The following is a 25171-nucleotide window of genomic DNA, read 5'->3' on the forward strand; positions in this document are numbered from 1 at the left end:
ATTTGTCTATTTCTGCCATGACCACTATTTCAACCCTAATACAGGGCATACACAGATATCTGTGGATAGAACTTAAATGGAGTTTTCATCCTGGATGGTTTTATACTGTTTTGTATGAAAACTGAAAATTCAGGGAAGTGAATCAGTGAGAATTAAGGAATAAAGTTGGGGACACACAAACAAGTTATGAAATGTTAAAGCTTAAGAAGAAGTAGTAAAAACAAATTGGCAACTCTGTGGTGAATAGATGTTGAGCTGCAACGCTCTGTTTGGTTTAAACACAGAAGAAATAATTCTAATATGTTTTTCTGATTTTCTGAAAGCTAGCTTTCATGTAGGGAAAGTAATATGTCATATTTCTCTTTGTTCAACCCCATTTCGATTTTGACCAGTTATCATTTCAATTGCTGTGTTTATGTATATCGTTGTTTTCTGCACATTTTTTACGAGGTGAAAGATTACTTCTGTTGTAATGTCAATAAATGAGGAGTATGAAAGTATGAATTGAAATGAATTTTTTCAGACCTCTTATAGGTCCTATCCCTCAGCAAATCGCTTTCATCTGTTCCTTAACATTAATTTAACATTAATAAATGGGAAAATTGGTGAAACTTTGTATACAAAGCAAACGGAAAGCTGCTCGATAACGATGTCACGCAGAGTTGACAATTACGGATTTTGTCTTACTCACTAAACATTGACAGTTCACACTTTTTAGGAGTGTTTAGTGTTAAAGTGATTGTAGAAAGCAGCCACAAAATAATCTCCTTCTCCAATCGGCAAAATCATAAAGGCCTCCATCCCTATTGTTCAACATTGTGCATCGTCAGTACATGTACTTATTTCAAATCGTATATTGGCTTTCAATACACATGCACTATCTTCCTAATAGTCCACAAGGTGTGTTCGAATTCTCACTTCTATTCCATTACTTCTGTTTATTGTCATAGGTATCGATGTAAAAATGGCATGTAATTCAATGCCCCCTCCCTTTCTATCTTTCTTCGGCAATTGTTAATACGACAGAAAGTGGCATCATATGCTCACAGTGCAGAGAAATAAGGTCAAATATGCCAGGATTCACTGGATTAAGTGGAGTCGGGCCACCTTGTGTGGATTTCCCGTCGCCAAACTCCGTTAGCTGTCCTCAGTCTGGGAGCTGCAAGTTTATGAACATCACAACTTCTATGCACCACTCACTGTGTAAGTTTGTGTATTTTCTGTGGGATTTCTCAATATTCTACTTATGACGCTCGACACCTGTAATATTGATAGAGTCATCAATTCGCTTGTTTACGTAACAAAGGAAAACAAAGATAAAATACACTATCATTAGCTGAGATCACAAGAGGGAACATCATTCCCTCAATTTGTTTCCTAAACTAATGACCTTTATGCACAGTTTTCACTCTTTAAAAAGGGGATTTTTAAAAACATTTTCAATACAAAATAACATCATCAATAATATTTTCAACATCGCGAACGAATGAAAATACAGTGCTTACATAATGTACAAATCAAATATCAACGATGATGATAAACGATGCCATATAATAGGGAATGTTCATAAGGTGAAAAATGCATCAGACCACGTATCGTGAGCGTGTGCTTGAAATGATAGTGGCCTGGTGAAGTGGTAGTGGAAAAAAAAAATCGAAAAAGAGTGGGAGTGTTAAGTCTGATATTGTGCAAGGTACATCGTGCTAAGTGCGAAAGTGCATGGACCTCAAAATAATGGACAACTGCGAACAAAAAGGAATCAGAAATAAGTTCATTAAGACCATAATGCAAATGACATACTCGGAACAAGTTCCGATGTGAGACACCGTATCAATTTAAGTGATATACCTAGACAGTAGATTGAAAATTGAAAAATTGAAAATTGAAAGAATAAAGTGCTGTTCGTGATTTGAAGGGGAAGGCTAGTAACTGATCAGTGGGAATCAGTGCGAATGCTGGGGGATGATTGTTCCAATTCTTGTGGGATTCATTTAAGAGTACATTATATATCTATTGTTGTGTGAAAATTATTTGCTTCAGAACGGTCTCATATTCAAGTAATGTGCAGCTGAATGCCCCGTCACTGACCAGGCATGCTAACCTGGAAACATTAAACTGGGCATTACTTGGATATGAGACCATTCTGAAGCAAATAATTTTCACAAAACAATAGATATATAATGTACTCTTGAATGAATCCCATAAGGATCAGAACAATCATCTCCCAGCATTTCCACTGATTCCCACTGATCAGTTACTAGCCTTTCCCTTTAAGTGTGACAGGTAATGAGTTCCCTATGTCAGAACCATGGTGTCTAATTGATATATGAGCTAACAGAGATCGAGGATTATTGAGATGAAAGTCGGATGAGTGGCGTGTGGGGTAAGAATGGATATCAGTAGTGTATGCAAAGAATGATTCAAATGAAGATGGAAGTAGGTGTGTGACATACTTAAACATAAAAATAGCTGTTTTGGCTGTATGGATATCCTCAACTTTGAGTGCTTTCTTGTCTTTGAAGATGGGAGTGGTATGATCAAAATTGTTGGATTGGGAGCATATTCTAATCTCATTTTTTGTGCAATAAAACGAGTACTTCGATCTTGCTCTCAGTCAATCAGATGCAAGAATTTCTGTAGCTTATAACTGTCTGTCCGTACGAAAAAACAATCTGACCCAATGCTTCATGAAATACCCCCTCCCCCCAAATGTCACTTGAGCTACCTGTTAGATTGCAGCGGTACTATGGGTATGTTAACTGTAAGTTGTTCTTACTCCATCTCCTTGTTGATATGTTCGGTACGTTCACAGTTGGCAATGTGACCGTTACTCAAATGGAGAGAGGGTGCGGGGAGGAGGGCATGTCCCCCAACATGTGTCTTACTGCATCTGACTTGGATGGGGTGCTGGATGAAATTAGGGGCTCCTTAAGCTCTCTGGAGGCTATTGGACTGACCTTCCAGGAAATTGATGGTCAGGTGTGCACCTGCAACACTGGTGACCTGTGCAATGAAAGACCACTGGACGTGGCTACAACAACTGTTACACCAGCGACGAGCTCAGGTACTATGCATATTACACTGCAGAAAGTCCGATGTTAAATATGAAACACCGAGCTAGTGTTAAATTTCCGGTGCTCATTTATGGTGTATGATTAACATCTCCGGGTGTCATTTCAAAATATGAAAAATAATTGTTTGAATAGATTCTTATAGTTACTATTCTTCTTGTTGATTATGAACTTCAACAAGACGGTCAAGAATTTTTCAGTAAAGTACTTGATTTTTGAAAAAAAAAGGTGCGAACACATTTACACCACAGTTACACCAGTTGGTGTGGTCTCGTATTGAAGCTGGATGGGTGTTATACCATTGACATTTACCAGCAATATCAAATCAACATCATGCGGTGGCCTTGTTGAATTAACACCAGAGCAGTGTAAAAAATATCACCAGCTACAGTGTCAAATTAACTCCGAAGTGCCAGGTGAACATCTTTCAACACCTGTGGGTGTGGTGCTCGATTGACACTTGATCGGTGTTCGATTTAACACCCATGATGTCTAATCTAACACTGATGTGTTGGCAGTGTATGTTTAACTCATTTTGAGCCAAATAAGACTCATACAAATGAACTCTTGTGATCCATCGTCCATCACACTTTGGATGCCATCACGCACCAGGTGCCGTCGCTCATGCATGATTGCTCATCGATGATCCCTTTAACTGTTGACAGACTCGTTTCTTCTCTCAAACCCATCACTGTTCGATTTCAACCAAATGATGATAGGAGTCATTCTGAAGGGTTGTAAGGAATACATAATATTTTATTCACATGGTGCAGATGCAATATCTCCCTCCCGATAAAGTTGGGCACAAGGGTGGGGCTGAAAACGCCATAAGGACATTGCTTGTCCAGAACCACAAGTGTAGGCCTGTATCCCCTACGTGTTCATGAATGTGGCAGTGCCATATGTATCCAAACTGACCTAAATTGCCAAAGAGACTGAAAAGGCCGGTGTGACCCACACAGATCGAGGTGTTTCTCTTTTTTTTATTGTAAGTGAGGCGATGAAATAATTATGTGCACCCATTACTCCGGAATGTCCGAAGTCCTCCTGTAGGAGGTGTGTAGTGAAAAGACTGACAACGCACGTTAGTGTGGTGATCACGACAAGTTGACAATTATATGTTGTATATGTTTTGATTTATTCAGTAACAGGAGAGATCGAAGTGCGCAATCTCCAAGCTGTTCCCCTCTCAGCGTCATCTGTAAGTGTCTCATGGGAACCCCCCGCTGAGAGTGCAGACCTCGTCACTGCGTACGCCATCCTCATATGGGATGTGACCACGGGACAGCTGATTAGCCACAGTGTCGAATTGCCGGGCGAGCATAGCCTTCTAGTCAATGATCTCATGGGTGACACGGAGTATGTGATCGATGTAACGCCCCTTGGGAGGGAGATAGTGTCAAGGACCGCCAGTACCCCCGTGGTGCTTCCAGCAGGTGAGTAGAGAGATTGGTTAGGCCAATGCAGGAAGTCACTTCCAAGCACTTAACACATACTGCTTGTGATTAGGCCTACGGTTTGTTATTCCGAAGGTTGGATTATCACTCTGGTTCGTTTGATGATCCGAAGGTATCATAATGTGAAGATGCTTGTTACTCTGAAGGTTACTGTAATGATATTATAAATTGAATAAAGTTTGTCATTCCAAAGATTTGTTAAAACAAAACAAAATAAGGCTCATTATTTCAAAATATGATAAAAGGTTTGTTGATACGAAGGCTTGTTAATTGAAAAAAAAAATCAGCAACATAAGGTTCACAATTCTGAAGGTTTGATTGCACGCACCTTATTTCGTTGTCAGATTACCGAAACTCTGAAATTGCGAAACGTTTTATGCCTCCGCCACGAAGTGTCACCGGAGGCATTATATTTTCGGGTTGTCCATCCTTGGCGGTCCTCCCATCCGTAATCAATTTTGTGGACAGCGTAGCTTAAGAATATTTTGAGGTATCCAGATGAAGCTTGGCATGTGTATATTTGAGTGAGTGAAGTTGTTCCTATCTGATTTTTGGATGCACATGCTGAAGGTCAAAGATCAAAAAGTCAAGGTCAAATACTCAACAATTTTCTGTTTCCCCCATATCAATGCAGTGCCCGAATGTATTTTCTTGAAACTGAGTATAGGCCCATTTATGTAGGCCCTACTACAAAATAAAAATTCTCCAGAGAGAGATTCTGGGCATGAGGTCAAAGGTCAAAATCAAAAGTGAAGAAACAATGTTAAGATTTCATTTTTCTCCATATCTCTCAAATGGTACATATTATATTTTCATTGTCCATGAGCGCCCGAAGCGAATGAATGAATAATACAGGCACTTTTCTTGTCTAAAAGTTGTCAATTTCATATGTGAAAATGCAAAATTTGTCTGTTTGTTTGTTTTAGTAGTAGTAGTAGCCAAGATAAAAGAAATCATGGGCGTACATTCTCGAAAGGATTCGAACCTACGACTTCCTGATCTCCGGACAGGCGTCATCTTCACAAGACCACCGAGCTTGCGCCCGACAGCAAGTGGTGGTTCGACTCCTAGTATCATGCAGCGGCTAGTGCTTATTTATGTCGATGTGATGTTGGGCAATTTGTCAATCAGTTGCAATAAAAACATCTCGACTGAAAAATTTCATGAATTTGAATGGAAATAGCAAATACTAGGAAAAAAAGAAAATACGAAATTGCTGATGTCTGATTTTTTTTTGATAAAATGACGTTAAGATTTAATATTTCATAACACTGTATTTCAACTTACCCACGTGTTTTGAGATTGACTAGGTCTTTCAAGCTAGATCATAGTTTTGAATTATACTGGTTGCCATACTTCATCACTAGCAAACATTTGTATTGTTACATAATTCTGGTTTAGGTTCTACTATGGGTCCAACTACTCAAAGCTCGCACAGTCAGGGTAAGTAAGATTTGTGATTTCACGACTGACAAAAATATCCAAAAGCTCACTTGTTCAAGTACTGCAAACGACTACATAAAATCTCAATCCATCATTATCTATTCATTCTGGAACATGACAGTCCATATTTCAATAATCAGTAAGCTATTATATGGAACATTGTAATGAAGCATTGTATTTACTAGAGAGTCGATTAAGTGTCAATAAAATTGGTTGACTGCACCAAAATTTTTTTTTTTTAATATTATAGATGTACATTGTACTTGAGACTACAGAATCAAAACATAAGTATCACTACCAACCAATTATGAACTGGACATACTTCTTCTCTAAATTCCATCACATGAATGAAATATATATGTGGCCCTGCATCAAAAAATTAACAAACAGTGAACATCCTGGGGTTCAATCCTTTCTTTGGAACAGTGAACTTGGAATCAGATGGTGCTGTTGCAGCCATCACCTCTCCGAACTTCCCGCTAGACTATCCCGACAACACTAACGTGTCGTGGCGTGTCACAGTTCCGTCGGGATGTCAGCTACACGTCCACTTTGTAACTTTCGACACTGCATTTAGAGACTGGCTTCACATCGGCGACGGCCATTCCTATTTTGGACCAGTAAAGCCCTTTGACTTCGACGTTAACTCTGAGCACACGTTGATTCGATTCGTTTCTAATGACAGATCTACTAGCACTGGATTCAATATAACAGTGCAAGCAGATTGCATGCAAGGTAAGCACTTGATATATCATCAACATGAGGTCCAAGTTTCTTTGTAGCAATGTACTCTACTTTTCCTTTTTCTGCTTCGTACATGAATATCCGTATGAACTAGAAAATAAGTGGCTTGTAATATCGCATTTTGTATATCATGTGCAATTAAAAATATGAGAAAATCCACCCGTATAGCCATTCTTCCGGGTAAATAACCCATGTTTTGTTGAAATATGATAAGTAAGCAAGAATAAAGATATAATTTCAATTGAATACTTTCAGCATTACTGCACACAATCATTTGTACAGAATAACAGGAGACTATTAAAGTTGCATGGCAATTGGAGGTTGAGAAAACACATCAATTTATTGCATCTCGTGAGAGAAAGATTGTGTTTGTGGCGGTAGTACACACGGTAAAAACATACATGACAAGCCATTCAAGATTTGGTATAATATATACTAGGTCTGTGGAGGTGATTACTTTTGAAATAACATTTTGTCTTTGTCTTGTGCACCATACATATGAATCAGTATGTTTCATATATAACCCTTTTTGTTTCAACCCTATTTTTACTGGGCTATTTGAGACAAGTTTTTACGGGGGGGGGGGGGGGGGGGTCAATTTGACCCCCCTTCAGGTCTCGGCCGCTGATGGCGCGATTGCCGCAAAATTTTGCCTGAACATAGAGCCTGATGTCAACTACAGGATTACACGGTCATACAATACAAAAACATTGATTTTCTATTTTTAGTAAATTAATTATGCAAATTTATGCATGAAATCATATTTTCACCTGTAACTCCATTAAAAAGAGTGGAGGATTGCTAGATTTTTGTGTCAGAATTCCTCAAGACACATTAAACAAATCTTTTTTAAAAAAGTGGCACAATCAAAATCAATTCTTTTGTTTTTCATTGTTTTGTTAAGTTCTTATGTATGTTATTGTTTTTCCGACCTTTTGTTTTGCTTTGTTTTTTCCAAAACTTGTTGCAGGCACTCCATCAAGTTTATCTACATTAGAATTGATTAATTCCAATGATTTAAAATTGAAATAATCTAATTTATGCCAATTTAACCAAAAAAACACAATTTGCATTGGATTTGCACGCGATATCATGAATATGAGCTGTTTTCGGGTTGACATGCATATGCAAGACATTACGTAACTTCAGAACGGTGTACCTGGACGTCGCAAATTTGGTCTCAAAATATGCGGGAGACTTCAATAAAAAACGTTGTGCGTTGCGGAATCGTGGCGCGAAATCTCGAGGGGGGTCAATTTGCCCCCCCCCCCCCCCCCCCCGTTAGAATAGGGTTAATACAACAGCGTTACAAAAGAAGTTTAGTCTGTCGTCAGTTACATCATTTTGTTGGGAATGTTAAATATGAGAAAATCATATTTTCTTTGAAGTAGAAAAAAACTATGCTTTCGAAATTCAACCTAACTTTCCCTGCAAGCCTTCCTTTTTGAAACATTTGTTGATTTTGAATATGAGGGTCATATTTTGTGTGATTATGTTTTATAGGACATTTTGGTGTTTAATCTGCAGGTGCAGGCACAACCGAGCAACCATTGCTCCTGGACACAGACGGTAAATACATTTTTTTTTTGAAATATATGTTTATGGAATTAAGCATTCACTTATGTCTTTTAAGAACTTAAATTGTACTATTGATATTGTGTTACAGTTTTCCATGAAAAAGAAATGCAGAAATAGAATCAATGAAGCAACTCAGCATTAAACCCAAAAGGTTAAAAATATCCTTTCGGTGGTGCTGTCAAATATAACACATTCTGTTGGATGTTTTGTTATTGTAGTCAATCACATTTCTCTTGATATGCGACTTGTCTGTTGTCGTGTTGTAAAGGAACCCTTCTATGAGCCCCACTTTGCATTCTAGTCGAATTCCTTCTGCATTCAGTGTTTTAGACGTCTCAGAAAGTCAAAAGTCTTTTCAAGATTAATATAAAGTTAGATAAGATGTATTGATCATGTAATGTAATGTCAATTCTTTGAAACGTTCGAATGCTGTTTTTCATCTTTTCAGGTGGAAACGTCAGTCTTGTTCCCGGGTTGACCTACCGCATCGCCTCACCAAATTTCCCAGGCGACTATGATGATAGTTCAGATGTCCTGTGGTCAATCAATTCTCCTGCTGGATGCTCACTCAACGTGGAATTTCTCAATTTCACAACGGAAAATACCTTTGATTATGTGAAAGTAGGACCAGGTTCGACTCAGGCGGATGCAACTGCAGAGGAAACAAGAATAACGGGAGACCGTGAGACGCCTTTTGACGCCATGGTGAATTCGCCGTCAGCCTTTGTGTACTTCCACAGTGATGGGTCCGTAAGATACTCTGGTTTCAGAGCTGACTTGACACTTCAGTGCCAAGAGGGTGAGTTTTGATTACAATCATTAGCGGTTGGTTGAAGATAAAGGATGACATTCATCATAATGATGGACTCTTAGACAACATTTTTACCTGCAGTAAGTTTTTATAATGTTCAGCTGTTGTATATGCTAAAACAGATACATAACCCCCCCCCCCAAAAAAAAAAGGGAGACTCTCAGTGCTCTTGATTAGGCGAAAATGTGCGCTTCCCGTTCCATTCTGAATTCTGAAATCCCCATAGACTTAATACACAGGCCACCAGGTTCCCGTATAGAACATGTTAATTGACATAATTGATGATTCAAAAGAAAAATCATAAGGTACACAGGGATGCTAAATTTCGTTGGTATCGCAACCCCAATGACCGAGATCTCGGTTTTAGCATAGAAAAAAAAAATCCGGCCAGATTATGGTTACGCATTTGTAGTTATCTGAATGCATGTGTATCACCAAACGTGATCAGCAGAGCTTGCTCAGTCATCGGATTGTGATGGCCTAACCGGAGTCTCATTTGATATGCAACTTGAATGTCAGCTGATTTATTTTGAATATGATTCAAGTTACGTAGCTATGTTAGATTTCGATTATTCTTCTCTTTCTTTTCCCTCGTATGTGGTACTATTTTGACAAAGTTTTATTGTTCTTTTCTTTTTGTCTCATGACCACCACATCAACTTCCTGTAAAGGAAAACAAAATTGATGTGAGCACCCCCCCAAAAAAAAAATGCAATTTAGCCAGTCCAAAAATACAAAAAAAAAATAAAGATGGACAAGTACTTTGATGACAGAAACCAGAAAATTGCTGATGTCAAAATTTGGTAATGACTGAACTTATGATTAATGATTTTATGACACTATTATTTCATCACACCCTTATGCTTTTGAGAGTGACCAAGTCTTTCAAGCTTGGACGTGTGCTTGTGTTCTTTTCTTTTTATCTGTTTTGCATACTGTACTCTCATCTGTAACAACCATTTGTATTATTTTAGGTTCAACTATTGGTCCAATGGTTCAAACAACTCAAAGCTCGCACAGTCAGGGTAAGTTAAATTTAAAGATTTCATGAAAGACAAAAAAAAAAGATAAATAAACAAGACCAAACTGCTTCAATTAGGGCATACTTTAGTAAAAAAAAACAACTACTTGATAAGTGATGAAAGCTCATTTATTCAATCTAGCACATTACAATCAATATTTGAATAGAAAATCAGTAAGTTATCATAAAGGTTGCTGCAATATGAAGCATTGTGACTACAGAATCTACTAAGTTTTCTTCATATTTGTTGATTACACAAATTCTGTTACAGATAGTTGACACAACAACATCAAAAGAAAAGCACAGTATAATTGAAGACTATTACATACAAATATTGGTGACTGAAGATGGATAATGATAGTGAGGGCCAGTTTATGCCAGTGTGTACCAAAGCAACGGAACTTAATATTTTGCATCACTTTGCTTTGTTCTAATGATATTTGGGTGTGTGCGTGGGCGTATGTGTGTGTGTGTGTGTTTGTGTGTGAGTGTTTGCAAAATGACCCAAATCTTGTATGATGTAATCTCTCGTTATGGCATGACAGAAGAGACGGAGAGCCCGTGAAATTTTGTACTATTCCTACAGAGTTATGGTACAGCACTTTTTATTATGACCTGCATACGAATTTTCTCTGTATTACATTTTGTAAATATATGTGACCCTCAATCACAAACCAACAAAATGTCGCCAGACATGGATTTTTAGTTAAGGGCAGATTCTGAAAGAGCAGGCTCTAAGCTTTAAAATGATATGTAACTTAATTCAGATGGACTCCCATAACCTATCTAAATATTGGATAGAAAGCACACACTGGAAAAGTGTGCACTGAGAAAAGAGGTTTAGAAGTACAGAGTCTATATTCAAGCTGTGCTATCTGTGCAATGAAAGGGACAAAATAGAAGATGTAAACCACCGGAGCATAAAAAATGAAGGGATTATCAGATTAAGCTGAAATTAAGCATGCTCATTACACATATTCTGAACATGATTGATGCCGGCTTTCAAAGCAGTAAAATTTCCTTTCAAAAGTTACAAGAGTTGAAACTGAATAGTCATTGATAGTGTGGAAGGGATTTTCAAGCAATGAAAAAAGGGCCTCTGAGACATACTTGATCATTCAAATTTCCCACAAAAGGGTTGTAAAAAAACTGCTTAAAACACACTTTCCATTCATGTTATGATCCCAAACTTAGGAATAATGAAGACTGAGGATAATTTTTTTCAGAAAATATGAAAAAAAACCTCAAGATTGACTTGGTTGACCCGTTTCACCTTTTTGAGTCCTCACGTGAAATCACGGGGTGCGACCTTTTGTTGGTTTTGTGATGCACATTCACATAGATTATTCATACATGAAATTACTGGGAAAATAATGACACAGCAACAGTTATTTAATAAATCTCATTTTCTTGGGCAAATTTATTAGAAATAAGTATTTTCATTATTTCCTTATGCCACTGAATGGGAGAGAACGTTACGTCTTTTGTCTTAAAGATATTTTTTTTTTCTATCATGGACTACATTTATATACCTTTGGTATTTCAATAGTAAAAAATAATTTCAGTGTTTTTTGAAGGATAATCTTTAAATCCTTTATCGATTTTGATGTTGGATATGAGACCTATATGCCTATTCATCATGGCAGTAGCAAGCAGGTTCATTTGACTACTCAATTTATGTTTTGTTACACTACAAATGGTTGTATTTTAGGATTGTGTTCATCAATTGTTATGATACTTTCATATCATTTGCGTGTCTTTTGTGATGTGTTCATCTTCTGCGTCATAACGAGGATTCTAGAAATCAGGGGTTGTAAACGATTCTAGATGGCTTTGTCTTGAATGTGTGAAAGTTATTATTATTGAACAATCCTTTCTTTGAAACAGTGAACTTGGAATCAGATGGTGCTGTTGCCGTCATCACCTCTCCGAACTTCCCGATGGACTATCCCGACAATACTGATGTGTCGTGGAATGTCACGGTGCCATCAGGATGTCAGCTGCACGTCCACTTTGTAACTTTCTACACTGGTATTGGGGACTGGCTCTACATTGGCGACGACCATTCTTATTTTGGTCCGCTTAGGCCTGATGACATCGACGTCAACTCCGAGCACACGTTGATTCGTTTCGTTTCTGATGACAGTATCGCTCGCATGGGATTCAACTTAACACTACGGGCAGATTGCATGCAGGGTATGCTTCATTTAGCATCAGGTCCCAGTGTGTTTGTAGACGTGCTGCATCCTGCCTCCTTTCTTAATATCATCGCTTCTAAAGACTATTGAATAACCGTGATTACAATTTACTCGATAAACACATTTAGGTACTCAGTAGTATGTTAAAATATCAATAGTAAATGCAGATGATAATGGAGCTTGAAATAAATGCTCATAGTATCGAATATATGTAGTCACTGAAGAGGGAATAACAAAAGAGGGACAGTAAAAAGAAAAGAATGTCATGGTAATGATAATTTTGCTAAAAAACACATCATTTAAATCCTGTGTTTATGGAAGCAGTGGAAACATACTAATGCACAGCAGCAACATCACATGAGTCCTAATTGGGCCTAATTGTGTAAAGCCATGCCAAGGTTTTGGATATGATAACTCTTGTCATGGCATTCGATTTTTATTTTTATTTTTATTCTGTTTTTTCCTTTACATTCATTAGCACAATTTCAAGTTGTAACCCTTTTCATAGAAACACTCCTAGATAAGCATGGTTTGTGGTCATTTACAGCAGTTTATTCGGAACGTCAAATTTGAGAAAAATATATTCACTTTAAAAGCAGAAAAACTCTGCTGGTTAAACCAAACATCGAAGCTCAAAATATAATTTTGAGATATTTTGATGATTTTGAAATACAAGGTTTGTGCACAGGGGATTATGTTTAACGGTAACTTTTTGTTGCTAATCTGCAGGTGCAATCACAACGGAGCAACCATTGGTCCCGGATGCAGATGGTAAGTCTCAATGTGGAACCATTTTGCCTTTCAAACCCGTAGGGTCTACCTGATTTTGCAGGACGATCTTCTTAAAGATCAGAATTCTCGTCTTGAAAGCCATCCCGTAATGGGAACATATCTTCTTCTCTTTTTTTTATTGGCAATTGAGTGTGTGCTAACCTCTAGTATTTCCCATTTTCAAAATGTCGGAAATGGCAATCCAATGACGCTGTCAGATATTATGCATTCAGTTTGTTTCATTGTGTGTTGAAGGCACAGTGTATGGTTCTATAGAGGTAGGTGCATATATGCGAGGAGTCTGCTGTCTTGCAGCATTGGGAATTACTGAAAAACTATGCAGAGCCCTCTGTGCATACTAGTAGAATTTCCAGAGAAGTCAGCCCGTGCCGAGATAAGATTTTGCCAAATGAAATATTTCCATAATGTACAAATCCTTTTCAGAACTAATGTAAATTCAAATAAATCGCTTTTGTCTTGCTTAATCAACTCTCTGAGGTTCGTGCGTGTACTGTGTTTTCATCCTTTTCAGGTGGAAACGTCAGTCTTGTTCCTGGGATGACCTATCGCATCTCCACACCAAATTTCCCAAACAACTACCCTGTTTATTCAAATGTCCTTTGGTTTTTCAATGCTCCCGATGGATGCTCAGTCAACGTTAGGTTTCTCAGTTTCCGAACAGAAAACACTTTCGATTTTGTGAAAGTGGGACCAGGTTCAACTGGGGCTGACGTTGCAGCAGTGGAAAGGAAAATTTCGGGAGACCCTGAGACACCATATGACGTTATGGTGAATTCACCTCGAGCCTTCGTGTACTTCAGCAGTGATGGGTCCGTAACTCACACCGGTTTCCATGCTGACTTGACTCTTCAGTGCCAAGAAGGTGGGTTGTGAGTATGGTGAAATCAAAGCACAAATCAGTCATTTCAGCATATGACAAGCTTCTTAGCAACTTCACATTCAACCTAAGTTTAGGGTTCGTGTAACAGAGGTCAAAATGAGGACAGAAATGTCAATTGGTAAAAAATGAGTGACGTCAGGGATCACTCCAAAATCTTCGAGTGATCCCTGACGTCACTCCAAAATGAGTGAAAATGAGCATTTTCACTCAAAATTCACTCCAATTTCACTCGAAATTCACTCTTTTTTGTATTCACTCTTTTTAGAGTGAAAATTTTCGCTCGATTTTTTTAGAGAGTATGCCAGAGGTTTTAACATGTTTCCATGACGAAATATTGTAGGATTAATTTATTGTTTACTTTAAATCTGTTCTACCTTTCATATGAATTTTGGACACGGTAGTAAAATTAAAAGGTTAAATTGAAATTCTTGCGTATAATTTTCTTCTCTCCCCCGTCCCCATTCTCCTTACAGTGATATATGTAGCTTTATATAAGAGGAAACTATAGGAAAAGAAATTCCATACATGCAGAATGTCATTCAACTTCTTTATTCTTGAATCCACTTGTTATCATTATAATATAAGTGGTATAATTGACAAACATGATTTTCAATATCTAAGAAAGCAGTAACGGTGTATCATAACTTTGACAGAGAATCAAAGATATTAATGATTCCACATAATCGTACTATGTCTCGTTATGATGAAATTAGATGCGGCGGTTCTTTAGTGTGAGATTCATGAAGAAATTTCTATTCTTATTTCTTTTAAGAATTTGTATTCTTATTCTTTTGCCATACCATGCCACTTTTTTTTTCACCCGTGACACGTTTACCCCCATACGTTTTTAGTTATTGACAATGTTTCCCGACATGTTCATATGTACCATAAATTTTTACTCCTGATAATTTTACTAACATTTTATCCTTGATCCCCCCCCCGACAGTTTGTCTTCGATGATCTTCCCCTATATTGTTTTTTAAATTTTGCCTCAGACATTTCTAGCCGAAATGAGTTTTATTTTTGTCACTTATGCATTTGACATATTTGCTCGTAACATTTTTCTGACATTTTTACCTCTGAAAATTTTACTTTTGACTTCTTTGCTTGTGATATTTTTACTCCAGACTTTTCCCCGACATTTTCCCCATGACATTCCCCCTGACATGCTGTCTTAAGTATTTTCCAGCGCTGCCATTTTATCCTCAATATTATTACCTTTGAAATGTCGACCTGTGACATTCTTGCCCCTGACAATTTTACCATGGAATTTTTCCACCCTTAGATATTTTTCCCTTGACATTTTTACCTCTGACAATTCTACCCTGGACATTTTTGCCTCGTGACGTTTTAACTCATGACGATTTTACGTTTTACGTTTGTGCCTCCTATATCTTTGCCCTTGTTGTTTTTGATTGGCATTTATCATACCCAAATTCTTACATCTTACACCTCTGATAGTTTCACCATTATTTTATGAAATTTCTATTCTTGACATATTTAGCTCTTGAAGTATTTCTCCGTGACATCGCCCGATATTTCTTTTCCACTCACACTTTTTTCCTTCGATATTTTCCTCTATACTGCTAACATTTCTACCCCTGACAATTTAAAACTTTGACATGTTTACCTTCGACCGATATTTTACCCTTGAATTTTTTGCCTGGCGCCACACCATCAGTTACACGCATTTCTATTGGTTTCCTGTATTAGGTTCTACTATGGTTCCAACAACTCAAAGCTCTGACAGTGAGGGTAAGTAAGATTTAAGATCTCATGACTCAGAGACAAAATTGGCTAGGAATTGACTTGTTGACATAATTTATTTATCCAGGCACACGCATGGCGTAATTCTAACAAAACATTACGGCCTTACAATGTCATAGGTTATATAATATGGAGCTTTTTACCCATTTAATTTGCTGATTGTTGTTGAAAATGATTAACTACATGCACAAATCTATTTCTCTTGTAGATAATATACTTTAGACTAAGATAATTGCAACAGATGCACAACGTAACTGAAGAACATGTACGAATACAATGTACATTACCAATACAGATGAATGTATGAAGGCACAATTTTTCTCTTTTATACCATCGACCTTCATAGCAATGTAATTTTCTTGCAGTCAGAGTGCAAATATCTAACAAAATGAAATTTTTGAATGTCATTTGTTGGAAGAGTAGTTAAGAGTCTTTTCCATTTTAAATCGATCTGTCGGAACAAACCGTAAGGATTCGATGGCCTAGACATAAAATTTTGTAAGGTATAGGGCCTATGCATGTAATAATAATGGGATTGACACATAGAAACAGTGACTTATCCAGGAGAAGCGGATGTCGTGCCTTCTTTTTTTTTGTAACAAAATGTTTTTTCTTTTAATTTTGAATTGCATTTGTACTATTCCAACAATACCCTCTTTCAGAGTTCTCGTTATTTTTCAAAATATTTACATTATCGTATGTGGATTTAGACATAAAGTTTTAGACACGTTGCATACACAACCCTATACTATGCACAGGCAAATAAAGGTACATCTGTGAAGCTTAATTGTATCCTATCAAGTAGTCAAATCATGGTATTGTGCAATTCTTCACTAATTGTTGCAAGCCATACCAAATTTTTGGACGGTGGTTCCTCTGGGAGTAATTTTTTTTTTTTTCATTCATATGCAGAATATGTGCACCAGTGTGTTCCATGCAGTCAGAATCCTTTTCATGAAAATCATCATTAACGGAAAAGTTTGATTTCTTATTATTGAATTTGGTATCTTTCGGTAAGGTAAATCAAATTTCGGAAAGTAATTAATTCCTTATTTCAAGCATACACTGCTTTCAAAATCCGACCTCTAAACTCAAAACCTTATTTAGCAATATTTTGTTGATTTTGAGTTGCTGGGATCATGAATAGATGAATAGTGCCAAGAGTGCTTTACAGTACATTTCTTTCTTCTTCTTCTTTTTTTCTTTTGATGTCCAATTTGTAGATGCTGGCAATACAGAGCAACCATTGGTCCCGGACACAAACGGTAAGTCTCAATTGTAAGCCATTCCTTCTGATAGGGAGTGTTAGGTGTCAAGTCTCCCAAGTTTTGCACAAGGCTCTCTATGAAGAAGAACAAGAAGACGAAGAAAAAAAAAAAGCTTTCCGGAAGAATGAAACTAGCCCTTATAATGTCCCCTAATATTGGAATTCGCATCGCCGATTGTGATGCGTGTAAAGCACTTGTATCAATTCTGATAAGGATATGCAGTATGGTCATGTAGGATATGGCATTGCTCCAGAAATATACTTATCCCCCTGTGCTGGCTAGCCAGTTAAATTCCCTATGATGACTGTAAGATTCGATTTCAACTCAAACATCTGATCAATTTAAAACACTTTTGAGAATTAATGTGAAAAAAGTGTGTCTCGGTCCTACCTTTATCGATGCACTGACATGGCTGAGGTTGTCGCAAACTGCTATTTCTCTTTCAGGCGGAAACATCAATCTTGTTCCTGAGTTGACCTATCGCATCGCCTCACCAAATTTCCCAAACAGCTATCCCTATTCCGACCGTGTCCTGTGGTCAATCAGCGCTCCCGATGGATGCTCACTGAATGTGAGATTTCTTAATTTCACGACAGAGAGCTTCTACGATTATGTGAAAGCAGGACCCGGTTTGACAGAGGCTGATGTTGCAGCTGAGGTTAGGAAATTCTCGGGAGACCGTGAGACGCCGTTTGACATAATGGTGAATTCGAACGAAGCCTTTGTGTACTTCTACAGTGATGGGTCCCTAAGTTACTCTGGTTTCCGAGCTGACTTGACTCTTCAGTGTCAGGAAGGTAGGTCATGGTTACAATTTTTAGGGGGCTGAAAGCTGTACCTAGTAAGCATTGCACAAATTAGTCTTTGCAGTGTAAATGATGGATTTATCTATCAATCTTACATTTATTCATACCATTATTACCGCTAACATTTTTTGAAATGGAACATTCTAACTCGTGACCTTTTTTTTTCTGAACATTTTTTTTTTTTGCCATGACATTTGTTTACCCTTGACAGTTTTCTTCTCATTTTTGTTGTTGTTGTTGTCTTTGATAATTTACGCCTGTAATTTTTACGTGTGACATTTTTCACGAGTGTCGTTTTTACCTGGCATTACTACTCCATGAATAACACCCAATTGTATTGTTTTGTTGGTTTAGGGTCTACTATGGTTCCAACAACTCAAGGTTCGCACAGTCTCGGTAAGATGTAAGATCTTTTGATGATCAAAAAGAAAATAGATTTTCTAAAATTGGACTGGACTTTGTTGACATGAGTGCTCTTTCGATTGGTACTAGGTACATATCAGTATATCAGCCTCGGGACTGGAGATTGTCTGTCATTTCTATTGTACGTACAGTATAGATCTTAATAATCATAATATCAGTCGAATATATAAAATCGAATAGTTAACATGAATATATACTATAGCCAACCTCGCGTAAGTCGACATAATCGGGACTGAGCAAAACACGTCGACTTTAGTACGCGAAAGTCGGCTTACGCGTAAGTCGACATTTTGTCGACTTATATATGAAAACTAATTTCCCTTGTACAGATTAAGATTTGGATCACGATGCGGATCACTATCCAAATCTCACTCCTTTTGCCGCCAAAACATGCCCACTGACAGCAGCAAAAATAACGTTTTCGTTTATGCATAGATCTCGCGCGGATTAGTAACGACAACGCACAGTTCCCAAATCTCTAGAGATATTTTAAGAGAGCGGGATCGGAAACCTGGGTCCGTTTCTAGACACTTCACGTTTTAAACTTGATTAGAAAAAATTCCTAAAATTGCATGCAACTTTACGATTTAGATTCAAGTGCGTTGCTGAAAAGATATGCGTGTGAATTCGTATGATTCTGTCAGCATAATTTTTCAGTGCCGACTGAGTTGAAATATGTACGATTTTCCTTCCCTAAAGTCGCCATATTTGTTTTGCTCAAATTTCTATTGCCATACTCTGAAAATACATTGTTCTTGCGCTCCGATTTGCAACATTACCGCTCTGAACGGTGCGGGCCCGTCTGAAAAAAAAAAAACAGAAGAAAAGTTTGTTAATCCGAAAACGACATCTTATTTTCGGATATACTAACCTTCGTAAAAACAAACCTCTTTCCATTGTTGGACTAATTTAACTTTGGAATGAGATTTAAACCTTCGGCATAGCGAACTGTAACAATAATTTACCATTTTCTCATTGACATTCGTGATGCAGCATGCGTTTCGGTAGTTTGAAACGTGTAAATGTTGCGATGTCTTTCCCCTGCTAGTAGTGTATAGAATAAGTTCGGTCACGATGAAAGTTCCGTGTGGTATTTATTTTAAAAAAATTATAAAAAATAATGCAAGTCTTTTCAAAAATAAAGCACTTCCGCAGATGTTAGAGATGCGTTTAAACGTAGTTTTTAGTTTCACGAAAACCGCAAGTCTTTTCTTCAACGCTCTTGTGTTTGAATATACAGCGTTGCGTGTGATTTGATGGACTTGCATTTGATTTTTTTATAGAGTTGCGTTTAAACGCAATTGAGTTTCAGTTTTCTACAATTTTCTAGTTTCGTATGATTGTCAAACGCAAGTCTTTTCAGCGTTCTGCGTGATTTGATGGACTTGCATATGATTTTCAGAGTTGCGTTTAATTTCTAATTTTACGTACGAAGTAAAAAATAATGCAAGTCTTTTCAACAATAACGCACTTCTGTAGATTTTTAGAGATGCGTTTAAACGCAGTTTCTTGTTTCGTACAAAAATCACAAATCTCTGCAACTATCTTGTGTTAAAAGGACAAGTCCACCTTCATATACATGTGGATTGAGTGAAAGGCAACAATATTAGTAGAACACATCAGTGAAAGTTTGGGGAAAATCGGACTATCCATTCAAAAGTTATGAATTTTTAAAGTATCTGCGCAGTCATTGCTGGATGAGAAGACTACTACAATGTGTGATGTCACATGCCTACAACAATATAATGAAAATGAAAAGAGAATTTCACAAAACTTTACTTTTTGAATTAAGTGCACGTTCCTTCGACTTGAAATACTGACATATGTTAAGGGTAATATATTATTACCCCCCCCCCCCCCCCCCCGCCTTCTGAAAGAGAGCAGTTGAGTGTTCTTTTGTTATGCGAGAAAATGGACATTTGTTAAATTTTCTTTATTCTTTCTTTATATCGTTGTACACATGTTATATCACAAGCTATAGTAGTCTTCTCATCCAGCCATGACTGAGCAGAAACTTTAAAAACTCATAACTTTTGAACGGATTGTCCGATTTTCCTCAAACTCTCACTGATGTGTTCTACTGATATTGCTGCATTCACTCAACCCACATGTCTATGAAGGTGAACTCGTCCTTTAAATACAGCATTGCGTGTGGTTTGATGGACTTGCATTTGATTTTTAGAGTTACGCTTAAACGCAATTGAGTTTCAGGTTCGTACAATTATTTTCTAATTTCATATTATGATTATCAAACGCAAGTCTTTTCAGCAACGTACTTGCGTTTTAATGCAAAGTTGCATGTGATTTGATACACCTAAATCTAATTAGTTGCATTTAGATTAAGTTTCTAGAAACGGGCCCAGGTTTCTAATACCGCTTCGGAATATTTAACGTTAGAATATTCGGATTAACGAAATGCCTATTTCATGTTCGGATAATGAATATCTAGGCCTACTAGGACCCAGGTGTACAAAATTTGTGCGTTTTGAGAATAACGATCGAACTCATTGCATTTTCGGATAAACAAAATCACCCGTAACAAACATATTCCTGCAAGCTGCGTGAACAACCATCTTAATAATTAATGTGCAGAGAGAAGGTGTGATATAAAGATATTAAACAAAATTGTGCACATTACTGACTGTAATCAGACCAAATATCTTTTTGACTTAGCTTAGAAGGCAAGTGTACATCCCAAGGTACAATGCATGTAATTCAAAACGATCGAGACAAAAAGCGAGAGAAAAAAATGTTTAAGAACAATTTCCTGTTGCACGCTCATTGGACCATGCGGCTTTAGCTCCACGTTTGCACCGTGAGTTGCATCATGTTGACCTGCACCAAACGATACAGACAGACGCAACAAAAACTCAGAAAGAGAAAGGGAGAAAAGGGAGAAAGTGAACTGCCTTGTATGCCCTTTCTATTCAGGCGTCCAAGACGATGGATGCATGGCGCGAACGCTACCGCGCCGTACCCTAGCGAATTAGCGAGTAGAAATGCTGCGAATCGGAGCGGGAAAACAATTCTTTTTCAGAGAATAGCGATAAGCATTTGAGCGAAAAATTTTGTCGACTTAGACGAGGGAATTAACACGTATTTCAGCTCAGTTGGCACTGAAAATCATGTCGACTTACGCGAGCTGTCGACTTATAATGTCGACTAAGACGAGGAAATTTTCAAGGATTAACAAATGCAAAAATCGGGACTTTTCTATCGTGTCGACTTAAGCGAGCTGTAGACTTATGCGATGTCGACTTAAGCAAGGTTTACTGGGTGTATATCATGCATATATATAACATATACAATATATGTATATGTATATATTATATATATATGTATATATATGTATGTGTGTGTGTGTGTGTACATCAGAATTTGAGACAGATGGACTGAATTGTCATCAGTGATTTTTGGTGGGATATTTGGCTTGCCGTGTTGGAAAAAAAAAGCTAATTGCAGCAACTTATGTGAAAATTAATGGGAGGGATGTGAAACAACGTTGCATCATTTGAGTATAATTATGGTTCTTGTTTGGGGCATCCTTTAACAAATATATATTTTTAATTTGATATATATTTCTTCTCTTCGGGGATCTATTCTTTTTTTTCCCCTGATCTGCCTTTCTCTTACTTACACGTGGATAGGTTTTACAAAACACTTTTAAGGAATGTCAAGACTTTTACCCCCGTATTGTTTCTTGAATGTTGAAAAGTGATCATCTTGTGCTTCAATCCTTTCTTTGAAACAGTGAACTTGGAGTCAGATGGTGCTGTTGCCGTCATCACCTCTCCGAACTTCCCCAGGACTATCCCGACAATACTGATGTGTCGTGGAATGTCACGGTGCCACCAGGGTGTCAGCTACACGTCCACTTTGTAACTTTCTACACTGGTATCGGGGACTGGCTTCACATCGGCGACGGTCATTCCTATTTTGGTCCGCGCAGGCCCGATGATATCGACGTCAACTCCGAGCACACGCTGATTCGATTCGTTTCTGATGACAGTATCGCTCGCTTGGGATTCAATCTAACAGTACAGGCAGATTGTATGCAGGGTAAGTTTAAAGTAAAAAGATCAGCTCCCTAGACTATTAAGCAATCATGACTACCATCTGCTTGACACGTATACTGAAAAGTGAATGGCCTTTAACATTTATTTTACTCATGTTATGACGTTGTCACATCGTATACGTTATCATACTTGTGAATAGAACAACCCCCCCCCCCAAAAAAAAAAAAAAAAATAACAAACTCCATGAAATACAATACTTTGGGCTACATGCCCCATTTGTTGAAATATTATTGGATTGTATTAAACACAAATCATGATGAAACTTGAAGCTAGTGCCCCAGAAGTAAACTGTAAATTGTCACTGAGAAAATAGGAACAAAAAGCGTAGCACTTAGAAAAAAAGTAAAATGGTAAGTGTACCAATCGCTCATGAGCATGTTATATATATGTACGGAAAAGTAAGAGTATTCGTGATGTAGTGAAAAGTGAAAAAAAAGAACATGCAATCAAGGCATTGATTCTACACTTTAATTACGTTTTGTAACTGAGAGTGCTCATGTCTATGGAAATATTCACAACTTTATAAAGTCACAATAACAAGATTAGTTTCTACTAGCAATTTTAGAAATTATGAGTGCTTTGTAGTGTAGCTGCCTTGACAACGGAATACGCTTTTTATCTTGTGCGCTATGCAATTAAATGTCAATGTGTTCCAGCCAGAATTGTTTTCATAAAAAAAGTTACATTCCTGGGATTATACTTTTAAAAGCAGAATATTTCTGTGTTCAATATCCGACCTTTAAACCGATATTTTTTTTTCGGGGGGGGGGGGGGGGGATGTATTATGTTTTGTAACGCGAGGGACATGACAGTGTGTGTGCGTTATATCAATATTTTTTTTTGTGTGTGTGTTTAATCTGTAGGTGCTGGCACGACACAGCAGCCAGTGGTCACAAACACAGAAGGTAAGCATCAATAAAGAACTATTTTGTCTATAAGAGTTCTTAGGTATCCCTTTCTCAGCAGGAGAATCCCTCTGAAAAAAAGTAACAGATATGTAATATCTATAATATAAAGATAATAGTAATAATGATAATGACAATATATATATATATATATATATATATATAATATAATATAATAGATAGAATGTGTCGATGCACAGATGAATGATACTCGAAGCGTAGATAAATTATCATTATTTTTAAACTGCCCTGATTTTTTTACTGAATATTTCAAGACTACTCCTTAATGACACCACTAATTGTTATTTTTTAATCTCCTGCTATATCATGTGCGACGTCAATGCATTTCCTGCTTTGTGTTACAATATCCTCAGAACTTTGATGTTTAATTTTCTCTCAAGGACCCTGCATATTTATATTTTTTTTTGAAATACCATTAGTAGAATTATACATTGATTATAACATCATAACTCTCCACTGAGAACTGAGAATTTAATTGGTGATTTTTCTGGGGTTTTACGTTTTGAGGGTCACAAATAGGGAAGAATAGTGTGTGTAATTTATTGTGCATATATTTTGGTATTTATTTTTTAGGTGCTGGCACAACAGTGGGTCCAAATGAAGAAGGTATGTGAACGTCATGAAACGTTATTTTTAAAAACTCCCCGTTCTCCCTGATTTAGCAGGAACAGATCATTATGAATTGTACAATGATAAAAATGTTCCGTCATTTTGGAAATGATACCTTTGGCAACATTGATGGCTGTAATACACCTGAATCTAATATATTTGCTATTCCACTGATTTTAACGAGTAGTTCAGTTGGTTGAAAGTAAATAAAACTCTTCCAAAACTTTGTGACCTTGAGAGAAAATGTGGCATGAAGATACATCATTAATTAAAGCAACAAAGCTTCGTTTAGCTCATGTGTATTTTCCTGCAGTATTATGCATTATATTGTAGCATATAAAAATCAGTCATAAGACTTTAAACTTAGATGTACAGCGTGTTTACACAGTTAGTTCATTATAACGCCATGGAGTACTACACGTTAAAACTATCTAATGCCTATGCCTGTGACAATCCTTCTCTGTTTCTGATAGGTGATACAAAATTTCCCTCTGTTGAGTTCATACATACTTTTTTATACTGTTGTGTATATGTAAAATATTTCATTGTGATTGCATTTGTGCAAATTTTGTCGGTCAGTCACTTTTCGAGAAAAATAAACTGCTCCCAGTTGATCTAGTAATAAATGTTTTTATCTTTCCCGTGTTTGTTAGGAGGGAAATTGCCAACTTTTGTTTGAAGAGAAATACTGTACTTAATACTAAGAGTCTTATAGTTTTCAATATGTGGTATTACATCACGTTACATCTAGGGGAACCCCGTTATAATAAGCTGGCTGCTTGAATAGGACAACAGAAATGTCCTCATTTTATTGGATAGCTTGTTACATCAGGAATTAGAACAAAAGAACATAAAAGGAACTGGACTACGAACTTACATTGTTGCATCAGAAATCTTGCTATATCCGACCTCACTATAATGTGGTTCCAATGTATTCACATGTTGCCTTTCAGGAGGCTCATTCACACTTGCTCAGGGCGATGAAATGGTCATCGCTTCCCCCAACTTTCCAGAGGCCTATATAAGCTTAGCGCTGCGGACTTGGCGGTTCAGTGTTGATGCAGGTTGTACGGTGGAGATTGAATTCCAACAGTTTGAAACTGAGAGTAACTTTGATACTGTCAAAATTGGAAGAGGCTCTTCAGAGGTTGCTGAGAATACGCTCTCAGGGTCACGTGACGGAGAGATCTTCCAAGTTAATTATGAGTCCGCCTGGGTGAAATTTACATCCGATTCTTCAGTCAATATGGGTGGGTTTAAGGCCTTCATCCGACCAGTGTGCATTCCGTGAGCTTCAAATG

General features: G+C 37.3%; 2 protein-coding genes across 2 annotated transcripts; both read left to right on the forward strand.

The window, feature by feature from the left end:
* Positions 1-1070: 1070 nt before the first annotated feature.
* LOC139708443 (tolloid-like protein 2) lies at positions 1071-24888 on the forward strand. Its single transcript, XM_071620394.1, has 19 exons — positions 1071-1203; positions 2813-3064; positions 4217-4507; positions 5930-5971; positions 6398-6706; positions 8243-8284; positions 8742-9092; positions 10079-10129; positions 12013-12321; positions 13053-13094; positions 13627-13977; positions 15709-15750; positions 16986-17027; positions 17477-17827; positions 18191-18232; positions 22011-22318; positions 23199-23240; positions 23835-23867; positions 24824-24888. The coding sequence occupies exons 1-16, from the start codon at positions 1071-1073 to the stop codon at positions 22139-22141; spliced, it is 2781 nt and encodes a 926-aa protein (XP_071476495.1). The 3' UTR covers positions 22142-22318; positions 23199-23240; positions 23835-23867; positions 24824-24888.
* Positions 22312-25161, forward strand: LOC139708444 (bone morphogenetic protein 1-like). Its single transcript, XM_071620395.1, has 4 exons — positions 22312-22318; positions 23199-23240; positions 23835-23867; positions 24824-25161. The coding sequence occupies exons 1-4, from the start codon at positions 22312-22314 to the stop codon at positions 25159-25161; spliced, it is 420 nt and encodes a 139-aa protein (XP_071476496.1).
* Positions 25162-25171: the final 10 nt, after the last annotated feature.

This window comes from Diadema antillarum, unplaced genomic scaffold (assembly GCF_040938485.1).
Source record: "Diadema antillarum isolate AM-2024a unplaced genomic scaffold, OU_Dant_1.0 seq00001337_RagTag, whole genome shotgun sequence".
Lineage (NCBI taxonomy): Eukaryota > Metazoa > Echinodermata > Echinoidea > Diadematoida > Diadematidae > Diadema > Diadema antillarum.

Coding starts and splice junctions, on each gene's coding strand:
- LOC139708444 (XM_071620395.1), top strand. Junction 23,241..23,834: donor AGTGGTCACAAACACAGAAG/GTAAGCATCAAT, acceptor TTTATTTTTTAG/GTGCTGGCACAACAGTGGGT. Junction 23,868..24,823: donor AGTGGGTCCAAATGAAGAAG/GTATGTGAACGT, acceptor GTTGCCTTTCAG/GAGGCTCATTCACACTTGCT.
- LOC139708443 (XM_071620394.1), top strand. CDS start 1,071: ATGCCAGGATTCACTGGATTAAGTGGAGTCGGGCCACCTTGTGTGGAT. Junction 12,322..13,052: donor ACGGGCAGATTGCATGCAGG/GTATGCTTCATT, acceptor GCTAATCTGCAG/GTGCAATCACAACGGAGCAA. Junction 17,828..18,190: donor GACTCTTCAGTGTCAGGAAG/GTAGGTCATGGT, acceptor TTGTTGGTTTAG/GGTCTACTATGGTTCCAACA.